The sequence below is a fragment of the Phycodurus eques genome, chromosome 5 (assembly GCF_024500275.1).
Source record: "Phycodurus eques isolate BA_2022a chromosome 5, UOR_Pequ_1.1, whole genome shotgun sequence".
NCBI classification, from domain to species: Eukaryota; Metazoa; Chordata; class Actinopteri; order Syngnathiformes; family Syngnathidae; genus Phycodurus; species Phycodurus eques.
Genome location: NC_084529.1, coordinates 15,714,085 through 15,733,816, shown reverse-complemented (window position 1 = coordinate 15,733,816; position 19,732 = coordinate 15,714,085). Strand labels below are relative to the sequence as shown.

Below are 19,732 nucleotides of genomic sequence, written 5' to 3'. Positions count from 1 at the left end.
ATTCACATTGGTTTCCTTGCAGTTGGTGGCACTAATGCACCATTAAACTGGTTTGCCAAACGCCAATAAACCCCACAGAAGAACAAGGACGACAGAACATTTTATGCTTGCATTTTTCTTGTTTGTACCCCTACGATATCTCAAGGTTTTTTTAAGCGATCATTTGGATTTCACAGTACGCATACTCACTGTAATGCCCTCGCATGTGGGAAAGGAGAGCCACAGTTGCAGATGCAATTTTGAGCCCTTTACTGAACACCGGGATAACAGTAAAACTCAGCGAGCACTGAGCACAAATAAGGAGAAGCTGCTGTCGGCCACAGCTCACACCCAGACACTCGCACACAGGCTCACCGACGTCACATGTTCCTCCCACCAGGCCCCACCTCTTAAAGGGGCATGCATGTAGACAGACACTCACTACAAAAAGTACAGTATTTTCTATATATTTTATACCTGCAATGTTTTTTGTGTTCAAATGCATTTGCAATGTGTTTAAAAAGTGTGTTTGAATATGTACCTTCTGCCATCTAGTATAAGAACGTTTAATTGTTATGCTTGTACAATGTTGTACATTGCTGGGATAAATTATTTTTTCTTTTTCATTTTTACTTATTTTTTTTTTTTTTTTTTTGGAGGGAACCAATCGTGAAAATGCTTATTGGTGGTTTATACCCACTTATTAATGAATTTGTTTTTCAGTGCGGTTATATAATGGGTGTCAATTATACGCAAATCTTGGCGATTCCCGGTTCGGCCCTATCCCCTGCAAATAGTCTACTCTAATTCATCCAAATGATGCTTTTCACTGCAGTCACAGAAGATTCCTGAGCTCTGGCAGCACAGAAGCAGGAGGAAGCAACTCTCTGCAGAGTAGCCCCATCAGGAGCCTCCCTCAGTGGAACTCTCAGTCCAGCATGCCGTCCACACCGGACCTGAGGACCCGGGCGCCACACTACGTACATTCCACTAGGTCCGTCCTTCAAAACTTCACCTCATGTGTGGGAACCCTGATTAAACTGTGTCGTTTGCGTGTCCCACAGGTCAGTGGACATCAGTCCCACACGTCTGCACAGTCTCGCTCAGCACTTTAGGAACCGCAGCTCCAGCCTGGAGTCCCAGGGCAAGCTCCTGATGTCGGACCCGGACGCGCACCCGCACACGCTGGGCAGCCCGGACTTTTTCCTGGGTCCCACGCGGAGCTCCAATGGCTCCGACCCGCTGGACGACTGCTCCTCTTGCACCAGCCATAGCAGCTCGGAGCACTTCTACCCGGCAGCTGGGCCCTTGGCGCCTGGTAGCAACCCCAACTACTCCACCCTCGGGGAGGACTCGCCCTCCAAGGCCAGGCAGAGGCAGCGGCAGAGGCACAGGTAAAACTGCTGGGAGGGCAAGCCGTTTCAGTATTTATTTAAATGCCGTTTGAGCACCTAATTTCAATGTCATACTAGCATGCTGAATTATGAATGGAAACTAGTACGATATGAAAAAATGCGGCATGCTATGAAGCCCTTTGAGCATTAGTTCGATATCCTTTTGGTGCCCTTTATTGTCTTACAAGTGAGGACAAAGAGAATTTGAGTACATGGAACTAGTAGGACAACTGACATAATAGTAGTAAAAATTAGCTTGTAACAAGTGAAAATTGTAAAATGTTACTTTTTTCATGAGTTATTTTTATTAGTTTTGACTAGAAATAAGGCAAATATTCTTTTTTAGTTTTTGCAGTGTAACGGTATCGGATAAATGCGGCAAAGCAGTTTGCACATTTATTGACAGTGCACTAGTAGTAAACTATTTTCCATATGTAGGGAAATGTCTTCATTTTGTAGCTATTCCCTTCTCTGTGATTGATCGACGTGTTCCCTCCAGGTCCGCCGGTCACCTGGGCTCATCCAACTCTGGCTCCATGCCGAACCTGGCAGCCAAGAACGGCTCGGTCGGGGGTTCGGGTGGTGGCGGCGTCATCGGCGGAGCGCACCACGGCGTCTACCTCCACAGCCAGAGCCAGCCGTCCTCCCAGTACCGCATCAAAGAGTACCCGCTGTACGTGGAGGGCAGCCCCAACCCGGTGGTGGTGCGCAGCCTGGAGAGCGACCAGGAGGGCCACTACAGCGTAAAGGCCCAGTTCAAGACGTCCAGCTCCTACACGGCCGGGGGGCTGTACAAGGAGGCCTGGGGAGGGGAGGAAGGCGGCGAGGGCAGCGGCCGACTGACGCCGTCGCGCTCGCAGATTGTACGGACTCCGTCGCTGGGGCGCGAGGGGAGCGGCGGAGGAGGAGGGAGGGCAGCTGTGTCGGAAGAGCTGCGGTGCTGGTACCAGAGGTCGTCCGGGAGCCTGAAGGAGAGAAGTCACTCCCACTCGGGTTCCACCTCATCCGAAACGGGGTCACAGCACGGCATGCTGGGACACGGACGGGGCAGTCGGGTGGGAACGCTCGCCAAGGGCTCACCAGGTACTAATCTTTTACTCGTGCTGTCACGTCCTGGTGTTTCAAAATGAGAATAAAAGTAACATTATGGTGGCACGGTGGGAGAGTGGTTAGCACATCCGCTGCTCAGTTATAAAATCGGGTGTTTGAATCTGGGCTCTTGTCTTGCTTTGTGGACTTTGAATGCTCTCTCCGTGCTTGTGTGGGTTTTCTCTGGGTACGCTCCACATTTAGAAAACGTTCTTCTTCTGTTAATTGAAGACTGTATATGCTTGTTTGTCTATATGTGCCCTATGATTGGCTGGCGACCTGTCCAGGGTGTACCTCTCGCCCATATTTGGCTGGGATTGGCGCCATCTGACCCGTGACCTTCGTGAGGCATGGTATAGAGCAGTGCTCCCCAACATTCTTTGCACCGCGGAACAGTTAGGAGTCGGCATTTTTCTCACGGACCGGCTGTGGTGTGTGTGTGTGTGTGTGTGTGTGTGTGTGTGTCACACATACACCCACACACACGCTTGCCTCGCTTCTGCTTCTTCCTTAGCCGTTCGTGGCGCGTCCACTGTGGGCACGATGCAGTAATGGGGATCGGAGTTGTTGGAGGCAGCCAGACCAGACTGCAGTTCCGTAGCTCCTCAATGAGAGTCGACTTTTAACTCCGTAAAAGTAGTTCTGCCTGTGTTGAGCATAAACTTACGACTGTATCTGTATCAGAGCGGACTTGGTGCATTAGAGTTAACAGTTGCGATAAACCCGTATTTTAAGTAGAACTCCTGATATAGTGTTGTATGGTTCGCGAACGTTTCGTTCAAAAGAACAAATCTTTTTCGTTATCTGAGCTAATGAGCTGAATTAGTTTATGAAATGATTGCATTCTTTGAGCTCTGCCGCCGTTAGCCAGCCCGCTTGGACCGGAAGCAGAAGCGTTCGAGCCGGCTGGGACCGGAAACGGAAGCGTTCTGTGCAGTCTTGACGTGTCAATTGAGACGCGCGGCGGAGAAGATCCAGTCAATTTTCAAGATAAAACACATTGACACGTGAATTGCAATACAACAGAAATTATATAAATTATATAAATTCTTTCTCTGCGGCCCGGTAACAAATGCCTCACGGCACGGTACCAGTCCGCAGACCGGTGGTTGGGAACCACTGGTATAGAGCAAGCATAAAAACCCAAGCGAGCATTAATACAGTCGACTAGGGCTGCAACTGTTGAATATTTTTAGAATTAGATTTTCTACGAACTATCCCATTGATTCATCGAGTAATTGTATAAAAATTGATTTTGCATTATTTAACACAATAACGTGCATGAGGTGCGCGCCACCAGACTCACATTGTACTGTAGTATCTGCGACTTCGAGAGTGTATGGCTTTAAAAGGTGGGGCCTGGCCTCGCAATTTGGCCGCTGTGACCGAATGGTTGATCGTTCAAATCCCGTTTCCGACTATCTGCTATCAAAGTGTCATTGGGCAAGACACTGAACTCTAATTTGCTCCCAGTGGGCCAGGCAATGCCTTGTTGGCAACACAGAATAACAATATTATTGTGCATATGAAGCACTAAAGTAAAACAAAAAAATGACAGTTCGATATAAACATTGAAAAGGAAAAGTGCATGCAAACTTAATATTTGTTGCCTCTTGGAAATTATGATGAAAATTGAACATTTTGCCTGTCACAGCTTTAAAAAAGACCTTACTTTTGTCTATTTCCTGCATCCCAAATTACAGAGGAATCCAAATTGACCCTAAATGTCAAATTTAAAAGTTGAAGGTGCTGGCTTCACCATGCTGCTGTTCGCTTTGGTTACCATTTTGTTGTTATTTGGTCGAACGTGGACTCCGCCCGTGCAACGCAACTCACACGCACTGGCCGGGAGGTGAACTGATTCAGAGGATTTGCTGAATCAATATTGAATTTGGGGGGATATTGCAATGCATTGATTCACTGATATTTTTACCCAGCCCTGCTTCGTCAGCGAATGAGAATATGGAGTTGGCTGGCTGTTGGATAACCAGTCTGTGTGCAAACTCCACACAGGAAGGTGGAGCCCGGATTTGAATGCACAACCGTGCCGCCCTAAATAGTACAGAATAATAATAATGATACATTTAAAAATAACTTTTTAGGGGGAAAAAACAGCAACATTATTGTAGGAAATTGTAGTCTTGATAATGTAAATGCTCAGTGTGCCAGATTAAGAACAGAATGTGAACTACTTTGCCCTACTGTGTGCTCATCGCACATGCTCGCGTGTTCCATCAGCATCCTTAACCGAGCTTGGTTTTCCCCGCCGTAGTTGCGTCCCCGCACAGCCAGAGGAGTATGACGCCCTCCAGCGAGCGGGCGGCCACGCCCACGCCCCCCTGCAGTCCACAGCACACCCTCAACTGGCAGAGCGGGTAAGACCCACCCTCCTCCGGCGCCCGCTCGGCATGCTCTCACTCTACCGCTCCTTCATCTAGCATCTCTGCTATTGAGCTTCACCGTTTGTCCACTCTGCAGCCTAACGTTCCCTCCTCAGCGTGGCTCTCTCTGTTCTGCACTAACACACCTTCCCTTGTGTGTGTGTATGTGTGTGCGCTCTCCTGCTTTAGAGGCACAGGAGGCAGCTGTCCCACCGAGGACGTCTGTCAGTCTCCTCTCCAGCCCAGCTCTGGTGTCTAGAGGTACTGTCCCTAGTCCTGGAGAGACCACCGCCATGAGCTGTGCATTCTTTGGGGTGGTCCTGCTCTCTTTCTGGCTACAACCTCTGCTTGTTCTCTAATCTGCTCTAAAATCACTCACGCTTTATTGTGGCTGACTAACAAAGATGCGTCTGCTGTAATCAAGGCTATAAACCTTTGGACACATTTAGACAGCTCAGACAACTAGCCATGACGTTTTGCTAAATAAAAATGTAAGCACCCTTGTTTTCATGTAACGCCAGCGTTTCTTAACTTAATTGAAGTGGCCTTAAAAACTCTTCACATTTGGCTTCAACTTGTTGATTTCTGATGCCCGTTTCCTCCTTTTCGCAGGTCGTTCAGTGACAGCTGCTTCCTGGGCGGCCCTTCCTGTTCCGAGCTGGCCGACGTGCAGTGGTACAGACGCGACAAGGCCAAACCTGGAACCCTGGTCTGAGACCTTCTTGCAAAGCACCCCCTCCCCCCAGCCCCCCTTTCACTGCATCACCACTCAACAACAGCTGTACGCGGCCCTCCCCTGCCTCCCCCCCATCCCGCCTCGCTCCCTACTCGTGACGCGAGCGACGGGGCCGAGTGGATGTGAATGAGAGCGCAGTCTCGTCGTGTGTTTCAGAGTTGTCCCCCAAACCCAGAGGATTCCTGCTGGTTTTGAGCCACCAGTCTTAAAAACCCATACAAGTGTGTTGGGTTTCAGTATTCTCATTCATCCTTTATTTCCTCCGGCATATTTATTATCTAACATGGAGAAGACGACTTTTCCTTAAAAAAATCAAATAAAATCTGTCGAACATTTATGACAAAAATTCCTCCTCTCGGTTTGAACCCCCAGGCTGGATCTACTGGTCGCAGGTCTACGAGGATAGAACACGATCCGGACTACAGCAATAAGAAACGTTGTTGGATTTGTTCTTGGAAGAGGATTTGCAACTTTGGGGATCTTGGCATCTATTCAGAGCTCACCGGAGAGACCTCAGCGTCATTTCCCGTCCGGCACTCTGAAGGCTGCAAAATTGTGAGAATTTTCAACGTTGGAAACCTTCTGTGGGAATTTACAAAATTGAAGGTTGGCTCTCAATAGCGAACATAAACATATTTGGTGAAAAGATATTTTAGCCTAACGGTGACTAAAACAACCATTATGAGTTGATTTAGTTTTTGGGGGAGGGACGCGGTCTCCTTGCAACAAAACAAAAATGTTTGTTGATTTATACTTGCATTTGATACCTTTTCGTCAGAATTACCCACAGTTCCCAGTTAATTCCCAGGGAAAGTTTCTAATTTGGAGCAGTTCCAAAATTGCCCATGGATATTTATCGGTAACTTTTCAAAATTTACCGGGAGCGTTCCACCCCTTTTGTAATCCGAGTCAGTCCGTTGTAGTCCCGCCTGGATTCTCTTCAGTGTGGGATGTTGGTAGAGCAACACAGCTGCAGTAATGCTGTTTCTCACATGACGTGGACAGAAGTATTGGGACATGTGGCCATTACGCATACAGGAAGTAGTAGTATTAGTCAATGGCGTCTGGCTTTATTATGACTTTATTCGTCTAAGGCCTGCCACACTCTGCGCGATGCGGTCGAACCCGATTGAACCGGACCATTGCAAAAAAATGACAGTTTATCACGCGCATTGAGCGACTGGATACATGGACGAGCCTGTATAGGCTTTTCATGCTGCACATACAGTATACAGTATTGTACTTTATCACATTTATTAAACATACATTTCATCCACAGGTGCATTATAAATTATATAAATTATAATGTAGTATTGTTGTAAAAGACAATATTCCATACTTAATATACTGTATTTGTATGGCGTGGGGGTGGTGTTCTGAGTCTCGCTCGCTTTATGTAGAAAACTTATCGAGTGAAAGCTTACGTACATTTTGACTGGCTGTAATGTACCACGTTGCGACAATGTTCACCGGCGATTAAAATTTTGAAACGGCGCAAAACCGGTGGCCGACCGATTGACCACTCCTGAAACAGTTGCCAAACCCCGCACACAGCGCCACATTTCAGTCGGCATCGGCCGCATCGATCAGTGTGCAGCAGGCTTCAAATTTAAACATATTTTCTGTCTTTTCGCTCATATTATTACTACCATTTTCTTGTATTTAATTCTCATGAAATTTTAACTTCGGTAAAAAAAATATTTTATCTGGTACTATTAGCACTTTTTCTCAAAAAGGAAAATACAACTTTAGTCTGGTAATGAGATTTTTTTGTTGAAAAAATGCAACTTTATTCTTGTCAGGGAAAAAGATTTTCTCAGAAAAATACAGCGTTGATTTGGTAATGCAGTATAATGATTAGTTTTTCAAAGATAATTAGATTAACTGAACTAAATCTGTTTTTTTTTCCTAAAGAAAATATAGCTTTATTCTCAGAATAAATATAATTCATATTGTATAATTGAAAAATCTAAAGTATTAATCATATGAGAATGAAGTATTTCATTTTGAAAAAACACACCTGCAAAGTTGTAATAGTGCAATTTTTCTTTCTCAGAATCACAACTTTAATAAAATTAAGACTTCTCTTGAAAAACATTATTCAGAATAAATGAATCGCTTGGAAAAAATACAACTTTAATCTTGTTATATCGTGATTTTAATCAAATAAGATTAAAACTTAAACTGAAAAATACAAACGTGATGCCATAATGTTACCACTTTTTTGTCGGGAAAAATTATAACATTATTCTGATAATTTTATCCTGTTGGAAGTGTCACCTTTGCGGCAATTCAGCGGGATATGCAAAAACGTACTAACTCACTAAAAATGGCCGCATACCCAATCAGATGACTGTCCCAAAACTTGTGTCCATATAGTGCCTGTACACACACCGAGGGTCAGACCACTTGTATTAATGGGTGCTACTATATTTTTTGTTTATTTTTTGGGGTGCCAACCGTAAAGTGGGTGCCGGAAGCCTTGGAGAACAGCAACCAGCCGGATTAGCCAAACTTCAGAAAGCACAACGTCACCTCCGCTCACAAACACGTCATCAGCACTAAAGAGAAGCCATAAAGCGAGGTACACACATACCTGTTCGCGTCGGGCCTTTGCTGAAATTGATTGAAAGGGAGGCAAAATGTTCAAATATGGCTCGATCTTTAGTATGCGTGTACGCCACTTAGCACATCAACACAGGATAATAATCATTCAGAGACATCCAAGAATCAAACCTTTGTTGACTTTGATCGGAAGTGCGGGGGCATTCACAAGTTCCACCCAATTATCGATATGTGTGTATCCCGCTTTAGACATCTAACACCACAGGATAATCAGTCCGGATAATCGTTGTCATCGAAGACTTTGATCACAAAGGAGGGGAAATGCTCAAATATGGTCCGATTATCAGTATGTGGGAACCCTGATTAAAACAGCTCACACCACGGGATAATTGGTGAGGAAAATCTTTAAGATACATCTGATAATCGGGCCTTTGCTGACTTCAATTGAAATTGAGGGGGGGGGAAATGCAAAACAATTTGCCTGATTGTTAGCATGTGTATCCCACTTTACACACCCTCCATCACAGGATAATGGTTCAGAGACATTTCAGATTTGGGCCTCTTCTGAGGTTGATTCGAAAGGGATGAAAAATGCTCAAATCTGGCCTGATTGTCAGTATCACGTACCCCTCTTAACACACCAAGACAGGATTATCGCTCAGAATAATCTTTCAGAGACATTTTACAATTGGGCCTTTGCTGACTTTGATCAGAAAGTTAGGCAATGCTCAATTAATACCCGATTATCAGTTTGCCTGTATCCCGTTTGACGCCTCACAACACAGGATAATGCATCAGTATAATCTTTAGTAGACATCCGATAATCGGGATTTTGCTGATCGTAAGGGAGGGAAAATACTACAATTTGGTCCGATTATCGGAATGTGTGTATTGTGCTCGACTTTGATCACAAAGGAGGAAAAATGCTTCAAGGTGGTCCGATTATCGGTATGTGTGTACCCGCTGAAGAGAGTGATTCATCCCATACTTCCCAACATGCAACAGGACAGGGTTAGAAAAGCACCACATACATAATATATCATTGCAGAAAAAAGTGACCACATCACACCTTTTCGTCTTGATGGCTGCTTCTAATCCTTCCTTTCACGCCCAACCATTCATTCCGAACGCGAGCAAACGTCACAATCCTGCCACCCCTCGCGCATGCCGGTGAAGATAAAAGTCACCCACACCCGCAATATCGTGTCGCCCTTAACGAAGTCAAGACCCTCGTGTTGGCGCCCAGTGTGGTCAAGTGCAGCCTTCTCCCTCTAGTGGCCATCCATGCAAAGACAGTTTCAACTCACTTTTTGTTTGTTGGTTTTTGTTTAATGCTCTTAAAGAGGCTTGACATTGATTTATTAGTATTTTTAATACTTGCTGGTTTTCAACAATTTTCCCATCACTGTTGCTGTTGTATTTTCTTCTTATCCCGGTGCTACACAAGTGGACACACAAGTTAACACGCTATCTATCGTTCCCCCATAAGAGTCGGTCAGTTACAATCCGAGTTGATTTTAACACGCAGCTGACAAATAGAGCATGTAACTGTTAACACAAATACATTTAATGTGCTGTAGGAAAACAAATGTGGAATTAATTATACAAATAATAATAATAATGATGATAACTGAATTCCACAGTTAATTTATTCTTTTCTATAAAAAAATTGTATAGTAACTTTACATTTTTCAAAGTGTGTCGTTGGAAAAAGTGGTGAGGATTTTTTTTCAGAGACGCTGTCGCTGGATCAGGAGATGAACGCAAATAAATTATTGATGAAATTTGCAAGACTCCTGTCTTTTTTTTTTATTAATGCAACTTTCTTACCATAGTAATTTGCTTTAATAAAGTGTTGTTTTTCCTGTTGCAAATACAAATGTATTCTTGTAATACTATTTTGATGAAAAATCTGTAATATTAAAACATTATTTTCTTCTCATGTTGAAACATTTCTAAAAAAAAACTTATTTTGACACATAAAACATTTTTTAAATAATTTATTTTAAGCTTTTATTATTTTTCTAAAAATACATTTCCCCCGTGATATTCCCCCCAATAAACTATATAGTAAATTAAAACTTTCTCAAAAATATGAATTTCTTGAATAATTACAACTTTTTCAGTAAAAAAAAAAAAAAAACAATTATATTGTAAATTAAAGCTATCACCCACAACTATGTTTAAAAGTAATAATAAAATCACCAAGCCCATGAGTAGATGACAGAATGCTGATTAAACCTGTCAGCTTCTGATACATCTTGCTATATTTTTGAATATTCATTTTTTTTATATTTAGTGGCTATCCTATACATTCCTGCGCTGGATCACTTGGTGGCGCTCTAAAATGATGTAGTGGAAATGATGACGTATTTTACCTGCCAACGGGCAGGCCCATTTATGGACAGCGCGCAGGTCGACTGAGCCTTAGAGAAAGGAGAAAGCATGCGCAGGTCAGTAAAGTCCGTCCGCGTTTGCGCTGTCAGCGCAGTGCTGGCTTTCCGGTCATGGAGCGATTCATGCCTTTAATTGCATCCCTTCCTGTGAACATGTTCACGTGTTGTCATAACAACCTGACCGGAATCATTTCCGCCCCGCACACAATGGAGGAACGCTTTCTGCAGGTTCCCTCCCAATGACCGACGCGTGAGTCAGCAGCAGCTGCTGCGTGTCGCGAGCTTCAAGGGCAGCTGCACTTGAGTCAGTCACATGGTGATGGTGATGTAAAACAAAATAGTTGATGCTTTTTGCACTCTATTCATATGGTTAGAGGGTGGCGCATCAGCCCATCGCTGGCTTAAAACCCGGAACTGCATTTTCAGCGTGACTATTATGCACCTTTTGATTGGCCGTAAACTGTGACGCTACGCCGGCGATTAAAATTTTGAATCGAGGCAAAACCGGAGGCCCACTAATCGGCCACTCGTGAAAACAGCTAGCTGGCAAACCACGCAGACTTGAGCGATAGTTCAGTCGGGTTCGGCAGCCTTAAAACTCATTAACTGCCAGCCTTCCCAGTTAACATGGATATTTGACTTCTACAGCCGTCAATGGCAGTGAATGTGTTTTAAGGAACATTAACCGAGAAACGTAAATGTTATCAAACTGAAATGCCCCACTCATGGACATACACTGAAAAATGACCTTCATCGTTATTGTTTACTTGTTGTTTGTGTTTCTCCGTAGTATTAGTATTATGGCTCTGTTCTGTACTCGACATTAGGCCGTGAGTCCCAACTCTGCCAATGTGTCCACTCCCCATTTTGTCTTCATGTTCCCATTTTTCTCTCACGAAGCCGCCAACAGCTGGAAAGTATTAAAACACACATGGCGTGAGAAAGTTTCTTTTTTGTTTTGTTTTTGTTTTAAATTTATGTGTGCAGTTTTTAATGCTCTTGTGAGAGTCTGAGTTAAACATTCTGTTTTAAAGAGCCCTCCACAAAGTTTCAGAAAGATGATGTCCTCCATTGGAAAATATTTTTTTCTTTCTTTTCTTACAGTCTGAAATAACACACAACAAACAAACAATTTTAAATGTTGACAAAAACACATTACATTAAAATTGACTTCAGAGTATTTACATGCAATAATTAAATTTACATATGTAATTAATAAACAAAATCTAAGAATAGTAATATAACAATAATAGTATTTTTTATCAGTATAATTTATTCTTAAGGCACTGCAATGAGTAATATTATTATTAACATGTTCTTTTCTATTAATTGGAAGTACTATATATTAATTAAACATATCTCTCAAAATGGAAACAAAGTATTAATAATATTAATAAAAATATATTGATATGTTACTGATAATATATAATTATGTAATTTTTATAAATATTAGGAAAATAATTAAAAAATATATATATATTTACTTATTAGGAAGTATATACGTACATACTACATATACTTTTTAAATCTCACAAACTGATTTTTTTAAATGTCAAAATTAGGAAAATACTAGGCCTACTCCTTTTTTCACTTAATTAAGGTAGTACAGTATTTCTTTGTTTTGTTTTACGAAATGGTTGCAAAAATATGTACAGTCAGAATAAAGTAAAACTAAACATTTTAAACATCTAAAAGTTGAAGTGCATTGTTGTTTTTTTGTAAAGTTTTTTTTTTTTAATCTAATCTGTTGCAATGACTCCATCGGCTGGTCGCATTTGCGTATTACATCTGGATAGATCCGCTTGATTGATTGATTTTATTACTTGGGGTGTCCCGGTTCATGTATTTTTATTTGGTCCATAACGTGTTCCCACCCAGAACATATTAGGTAAGGATTTCTCCTAAAAAGATGAGATAAGTACAGAGTTTGAAGTGAAATTTTGTGGTTGTATTTAGTTTTACTATACAGTGAATAGTATACTGCCTATTCTTAATTCCACTATTTGCAGATTATTATTATTATTTTATTTTATTTTGGGGGGGGGGGGGGGGTATTCTGAATTATTTGCTGAAATACTCACCTATTCACCCTTTTTGTGCTCGGGGATAGCCATTTCTGAAGATGTTGCTTTGCCACCAATTTGGGGCATCTCTCGACAGTTGCAAACATTTTGGGGTGGGCATCAATGATATCGCAGATATTTGATATTGGCGGGAGGGCTGGCCCACTAATAAACACTGCAAATAATGACAGAACAAAATTTTTGGGGGGGGTGGACACATGTACTTATCATTTTTATTCTCAGTTTCTTCATGAGGTGCTCTGAAAGGCCCTTTAAACATGTTTAAATATAACATAATATATGAAATGTTGGATTCTTTGATTTCTGGAATGGCAGCTGACTCCCCACTATGCTAACCGCTATCTAGCCTTTGAGGGTAATGTTAGGCAAAGTCAATGCCGTTTTTATCTAAAGTAAACCAAGCTGTCAACTATTCTGGGTCATGAAAAGAAAGCGTTTTTATTTCGGCTCGTCTTCTCACACTGGTGGTGAGAGCTGTTGCCGATGACGGCCACTTCGTTCGCGCGTCGCGTTTGCCGCTGCTTGCAAAGTTCATCTGCACTCTTGTCAACTTGTAAGCGGTCAGTTTAGCGCATCTAAGATTGGAACCCAGAGAAAGTGTTTGCTGGGCCCATGTAGACGCCGTCCAGTCTGTTTTGAATGTCTCCACCTTCTCTCTTCTCGCCATTGCGCCACCGCACTTCAGAACGAGCGCCGCTATGCCTGCCACTCCCGGTCCCTATGGAAAACCTCTGCTGTCAATGTTATGTATTTGAAATATTTAAAACGTTATAATCTGTGAGCAATTACCCTGTTGCTACAGGTTTTCTCTGGGGCGGTGTTGGGGTGGAGGCATGTTTTGTTTCAAAATAGCTTCTGACGATACATGTATAGCGTATAATATTTTCAAATATCATTTCAAATGAGTTCAATGTACCGCCAAATACATATTGGTCATCATGACATCCACTAGCCAGAGCCTGAGCTGCAGTGTAATTGTTTACAGAGTAAACTAGTGGCTAAAGCATGTGGCAGCTACGCTTCCTGTCGCTTACCTAATGTGTTCCCTTGTGGGAACTTGGTAGGCCTCTGTACTGTAAGCGGAAAAATTTAAATGAGAAAATATATCATTTTTTTTTCATCATAATAACTGCCAACAGCGCTGAATCCTTCAAGCAGACATTTTAAGAACGGTTGAAATATAAATGATATGTCATGCGGTGACTGTCGTGAGGTGACATTTTGGAATGAAAGGTATACAATTCTGCTGAAAATCTTATATTGTCACTCAATGTCATCATAAAATAGGAGGTATCCTTTAAAACTTTAATTTGACAATATTTGTAGCTCATGTACCACTAAACTGGGACTGTCACAGAGTTGACAATCAATGAAATTACTCACCTTAATTTCAAAATGTCTCTTTTTTGCAGTATGGCTGATGCAATTGGAATAGTCGTTCAAGTGACCCAAATAAAATTCAAATAAAAAATACTTATTGTTGGTTGACATGATGACTGCATTATGAAGAGCAAAATACATGTCCATGGCACAAAGTGGTTTGTTTTTCCATTTGTATTCCTCTTTTGTTTGTGCACTGATGATTGATGATCATGCATTATTGTTACATCCTCAGTACAATGATATTTCATTTTCATAAGTTTAGAGCAAACAACAAACGGACTGGTTTTGCAAGTTTAAAATGGAGTGTCTAAGAAAAAAAAAGACAAGGACATATTTTGATGCAGACAGATTCCTTCATTTACCAGAGAGATGCTTTTTGACATTCCAAATTTGTTGTCAATAATAATTAAGCATTTGCAAGGAGAAAAGAAGAGATGAAAGTAAATCTAGGAATGCAAATATCTTCTCACTGAGTCATCATCAACTCCACTGTGACAGAAGATAGGGATGGTAAGAGGATCGATTATCAGATGTTACAGTACACTTCTCTGATGCAAACATATGGTTTCTCGATTGTGCAGGCCGCTGTTCGCCAAAATCCGTCTTTAAAAGGTATAAAGTACCATTAAGTATAACAGCATTGTGTTCTTAGCAAACTTGAATCACTGATTTTACTTACCAGCCTCATTAAGCTCGATACAATTACCAGTAGCGGGATTAGGCTCTGCAGGATTAGCATTAGGATCATAGTTTGTGAAATCCAAGAGTGACCCATCAGTCCAAATGAAGGTATCAGCCTGGAAGACAAAATCACATTTGAATGAGTCACACCTAAAGATAACGACTGCTTGGATTTGCATCTGCTGTTTGTTGGTCACATCTCGATTGTGTTTGTATTTGAATCATCGTCAAAATGATGCCTGGCGTCAAACTGGATTTCAAGGTAGGAGTGTGGAGGGCGAGGTCAGCTGATTGGAGTGTGAAAAAATGTACAATTTATCCTGAAAGAAAAGTGGACTTAAGTTGAACTATAGTTTTTCGACAAATGTCAAGATCTAGGTAGGGTTAAATGATATGTTCCAATCTGTTGTCCCCTCAGGAAGTCTAAACCCTGCTACGCTGACGACTCTCAACACTTCACCGTCTTCCTTGAAGAAATTGAGGCTGGCGGACACAAAACATTCTATGTGGCAAAAAATACTTCTACTGAACACAAGTGACGGGATTCAATCATAACATTTGGACTGGTCACAATGTTTCACCTGAACTTGATCACTGTATCCAATCCAGAATACGTCATTATTATCACCCGCTCGAGCCAGTTCAAGAACAAATGCGTTTTCCAGCGCATCGTGGAGGGAGACCAAATTACCACCAAGAATGTTGCAGACGGACTGATGGAGAAGAATAAAAAGTTGACAACACTCTTTCAGATCTGTCACACAGTTGGAAAGATATTAAAGTGGTCAATCAACAGACAAATGGATCACTGATTGTCATAGAACGACATCCCAACTATTGTCTTCCATACCTCTGCATCTGAGAAGGTCCTTACTTCACGTTGGTAGATGTAACAGTTACAGTTCAACTCAGTCCAGCCATAAGGACAGTTATTGACTGCAACACAATTGTAGGGGGGGGGGGGGGGGGGAGATGTCAATCAAACCTGGTGTCGATGCTGACAAAACTTAAGAAATTGTTAATTTTAAAGAGTACCTTTCCAATGAACCATAGAAATAGACCACTGTGGGGGAGAAAAAAGCACATTGTTAAAATCGGACTGTAGAGCATTGACACAAATAAATACACAAGTACATCAAGCACCAAAGTGAATTTTTATTTTTTTATTTTTGTTTGTATGTGAGATTTTGACTTACAGCTCCAGTCACGAGTCCACTAATCCCACAAAGGAGGAACAACAAGCGAAGGGCAAATGCCATCTATGGAATGAAAAATTATTTTTTTTTTTTTACATTTCTAACAATGAATTTTAAGTATTCCATTTATATCTGACCAGGTGAAACAAAAATGCAGTTAACGTTGAAAAAGTCACATAGAATTGAGTTTCAAAAGTAGAGTGGAAAGTTGTGACATTACCTTTGCAGTCGTGAAGTGCTTAATGCTGAGGACGACGACAACCAACTTTATTTACGTACATTAGGTCGACAATGTTGGAATGTTGAATGTGCAGACAGACGACGCCCCGCAACAAGGAAATAACTTGAAGTTAAGAATGTAACCTAACAATGGAGTAGAACAACTTTCATCACTGTTTTGTCTTAGCCATGCAAATTATGGGAACAAAGTGAGTCCCTTGACAACCCTACTCAGATACTAATAAATAAAGATTCGAAATTTTTATGGCGGTGGAAAAAACAAAAACTAAATATGTACGTAGTCATGATTTCAGTAAATATTTGAATATTATATTTGAACAAATGAAAAACATGAACTGTAAGAAACTGAGTGTGCACTCTTGTGCAATGTTCACGTGCATATTGTTATGCCGCTGCACAAAACCCGTATAGTATATTGCTATTGTTTGTAACCTCGAAGTCGGGTATGTCAGGACCATCGGAAACCGAGGACCCCCTGTACTTATGACTTACGAACAAACAAGAAAATACTTATCAGACAATACCAGATCCCTCTTCAAAGGGCCCCTCAACGACTTAAAACATCGTTGACAAGTTGCCAGCACTGACTATTATCTTATCTTCTTTTTGAAGTAGTGGAGTGCATCAAGGTTAAGTGTCAGCCCAATCCTATTTTCCATCTGTTCGCTTCCCCTTAGCAAGGTAACTAATCTTCTCACCAGTACGTCTTAACATTGTTACATGACATCTTGTCTCTCCAGTTCCTCATTGTTGAGTAATTGCACAAGTTACACAATTTTGCCGTGCCTGTCGCCATTCAGTGCATCAAACAATTGATGAGTGATCAGATCAGACTGGTTTGTCTGGACGATCTTAAAACTCATTCACTGCCAGCCCTCTCAGCTAACATCGATATTTGACTTCTAAAGCCATCAATGGCAGTGAATGTAGTATTTTGGTGTCCCCTAGCATTCTCCCACACAGCTGGGTAAAAGAAGACAGATGAAACAATGTAATAATAATAATAATAATAACAACTTTATTGATATAACACTATTAAAAAGACATGTTCACAAAGTGCTCCAAACATCATGATTGTATATCATATAAAACAAAACAAACACAAAAACAAAACAAAAACAGTGAAGCCCCAGGCAACGCCGTAAACACCACCAAGATGATATTGTAGGCATAAAAACTTGGTTCTGTTACACGCAATATGTCTGCCTGGGAGGAAAAAACAGAGTGTACAGTGAACCCCCACATACTCGCAGTTTGGCATCATTTGTTTTTCAATTGTTTTCCTTTAATTTTTTTTTTTTTTTGGCGAGGAACCCACCCTGAAAATGCTTAGTGGCAGTTTATCCCCACTTATTCAAGATTTGTGGTTTAAAACAAAATGGGGGAAAAAAAATGTAACTACAATGGCTGTTAAATATTCGCAGTTTCACGATAGATAGATAGATAGATAGATAGATAGATAGATAGATAGATAGATAGATAGATAGATAGATAGATAGATCAAGATTCACACTGAGTCCACGTGCTCCATTAAAGGCCCAATGTCGTCGTCACCTGGCTCCTGTTATATAGACAAGAGTGAGTCAAGTGTTTGGCTTGGACCGGAAGTGACGTAAGCAAATTTCTCACCTGCGCGACACGGTCGTACCCACGAACGTGGACCGTACCACTACCGTAGCGCCGGAGGCCTCGCCACGACAATAAGACGATAAAGAGAGAGAGCAGCAGACACAGGAAAGTGAAGGCCACGGCGCTGCTCTTCGCCACGTACGGGCCGACAAGCTGTGAAGGCGCAAGCAGCGGTGACTCACACGTATACTGACTTTTAGAAAACGAGTGTAAGACATTATTTCAATTGACTCGCCTGTTTTGTCGTGTTGAGTGCGAGAGGCCGCTGAGATGAGAGGCAGTAGGCTAACAGCAGGGAGAAACCAATTAGCAGGCTGAGGAGGTGAACAACCATAAGAATGATGATCTGCAAAGAGTTCATGCACAACACACACGACACGAGCACATCGTTTTAGAGGTCCAACGGTTAATCGATTAATCAACATCCATCCATCCATTTTCTGAGCCGCTTCTCCTCACTCGGGTCGCGGTCGTGCCCGAGCCAATCCCAGCTGTCATCGGGCAGGAGGCGGGGTACACCCTGAACGGGTTGCCAGCCAATCGCAGGGCACATACAAACAAACAGCCATTCGCACTCACATTCACACCTACGGGCAATTTAGAGTCTTCAATTAACCTACCATGCATGTTTTTGGGATGTGGGAGGAAACCGGAGTGCCCGGAGAAAAGACGCAAACTCCACGCAGGCGGGGTCGGGGATTGAACCCCGCTCCTCAGAACTGTGAGGCTGACGCTCTAACCAGTCATCCACCGTGCCGCCGATTAATCAACAGCTAACGTATTATCAAATGAATCGATAACTTTTTGGATATTCGCTTAATCATTTCGAGACCTTGTTCAAATTAAAATTGTCCAAATCCTCAGAATTCCAGCCTCTCAACAGTAAATATTCTCTGATTTCTGTAGTCCTCCCTGACAGCAGCCCGATTCTCTTTCATCAAAAGATTTGCCATTTGCAAACATCTGCTTTTACTTTGGAAAACAATAGTCAACATTTTTGCCTTTTTTCTGACGTCGTGGCCCAAACTAGTAACAGAATTTTCGGCACTGTCTATTTGAAATAGTCCTGTTTCTGAATAAAGGGATGGAAATGTAAAAGTTGTTTTTCATTCCGATTCATCGGAAAAAAATTAATCGACAGATGAATGGATTTTTAAAATAATCGTTCGTTGCAGCCCCACATCGTTTCATCAAAGTTTACTGTCTATAAACTGATATGTTAGTATATCAAGTTTAATATAGACAGGGGGAATAGTTCCATTTAACTCCCAATTAAATTTGGGGGAGTTAAATACAACCATTTCCTCTGTCTAGGAATACAAATTCGGCATGTCCCTTGCATTATACATCATCCTTTCTTGATTATTTTATAGATAGATGAAAACACAATAATAAATAAACAAATATAACAATAAATATCGTAAAAAGAAGTTGGAAAGTTTGAAATAATCAATTTGGTCTGTAAAAACACAAACACCGACACCAGCTCCTGACATCACACATTAGGCCACGCCCTTAAAGGCACACATCCAACACACAAATCCGACAGTATGTACAGTAATTCATTTCACTTTATAAAATGATATTATTACTTTAAGTTTAGTGTCATTGCGTTTATACAATACAGTACTATTTTTCTTAATTAAAAACGTCGCAAAATATCACGTTTGGAAGGGATTCCTTATTTCAAGCAAGTTAAGAGCTTGCTCACTTAAAAAATTAAATTCAATGTAACACTGCATATAATGTCATACAGGTAGGACTGTATTAAATGAAACACTTGCCTTGAGTTTATTGGCCTTCCTCTGAACTTCTACCGCCACACATCCAGCCGCCATAAACTGTAACAACAATGACAAAACCATTACGTCCACTGGGGCCACGCAGTTAGCGCAATGTTATGCCGACTCACAAGTAGGCTGGACCACACCGGCGTCGTCATGGCGACGGAGCAGTTGTAGCTCACGCATGCGTGGCAC

General features: G+C 41.7%; 2 protein-coding genes across 16 annotated transcripts in view; one reads left to right on the top strand and one right to left on the bottom strand.

Annotated features, from left to right (window-relative positions):
• frmd4a (FERM domain containing 4A) overlaps positions 1-9,907 on the top strand; it is a 150,263-nt gene extending 140,356 nt beyond the window's left edge. For 13 of the 15 annotated variants that reach the window (XM_061677729.1, XM_061677733.1, XM_061677722.1 and 10 more), the window contains 5 exons: positions 815-973; positions 1,044-1,373; positions 1,873-2,456; positions 4,735-4,837; positions 5,456-9,907. In XM_061677729.1, coding sequence (XP_061533713.1) covers positions 815-973; positions 1,044-1,373; positions 1,873-2,456; positions 4,735-4,837; positions 5,456-5,558 — 1,279 coding nt within the window. In that variant the 3' untranslated portion in view covers positions 5,559-9,907. Of the gene's footprint in view, positions 1-814; positions 974-1,043; positions 1,374-1,872; positions 2,457-4,734; positions 4,838-5,032; positions 5,105-5,455 lie in introns of all 15 variants that reach the window. The other 2 variants (XR_009768612.1, XM_061677723.1) reach the window with 2 other exon arrangements.
• Positions 9,908-14,340: 4,433 nt separating this feature from the next.
• LOC133402665 (galactose-specific lectin nattectin-like) lies at positions 14,341-16,786 on the bottom strand. Its single transcript, XM_061676651.1, has 7 exons — positions 16,105-16,786; positions 15,885-15,947; positions 15,724-15,751; positions 15,539-15,624; positions 15,270-15,401; positions 14,687-14,804; positions 14,341-14,610 (listed from the first exon to the last, which is right to left on the bottom strand). The coding sequence occupies exons 2-7, from the start codon at positions 15,945-15,947 to the stop codon at positions 14,534-14,536; spliced, it is 504 nt and encodes a 167-aa protein (XP_061532635.1). The 5' UTR covers positions 16,105-16,786; the 3' UTR covers positions 14,341-14,533.
• Positions 16,787-19,732: the final 2,946 nt, after the last annotated feature.

Bases quoted from the DNA above. Each gene is read 5' to 3' on its own strand.
- LOC133402665 (XM_061676651.1), bottom strand. From the start codon at position 15,947: ATGGCATTTGCCCTTCGCTTGTTGTTCCTCCTTTGTGGGATTAGTGGA. The intron at 15,625-15,723 runs GTACTCTTTAAA...ATTGTGTTGCAG, and splicing joins TTCTATGGTTCATTGGAAAG to TCAATAACTGTCCTTATGGC. The intron at 14,611-14,686 runs GTAAGTAAAATC...TACCTTTTAAAG, and splicing joins TATCGAGCTTAATGAGGCTG to ACGGATTTTGGCGAACAGCG.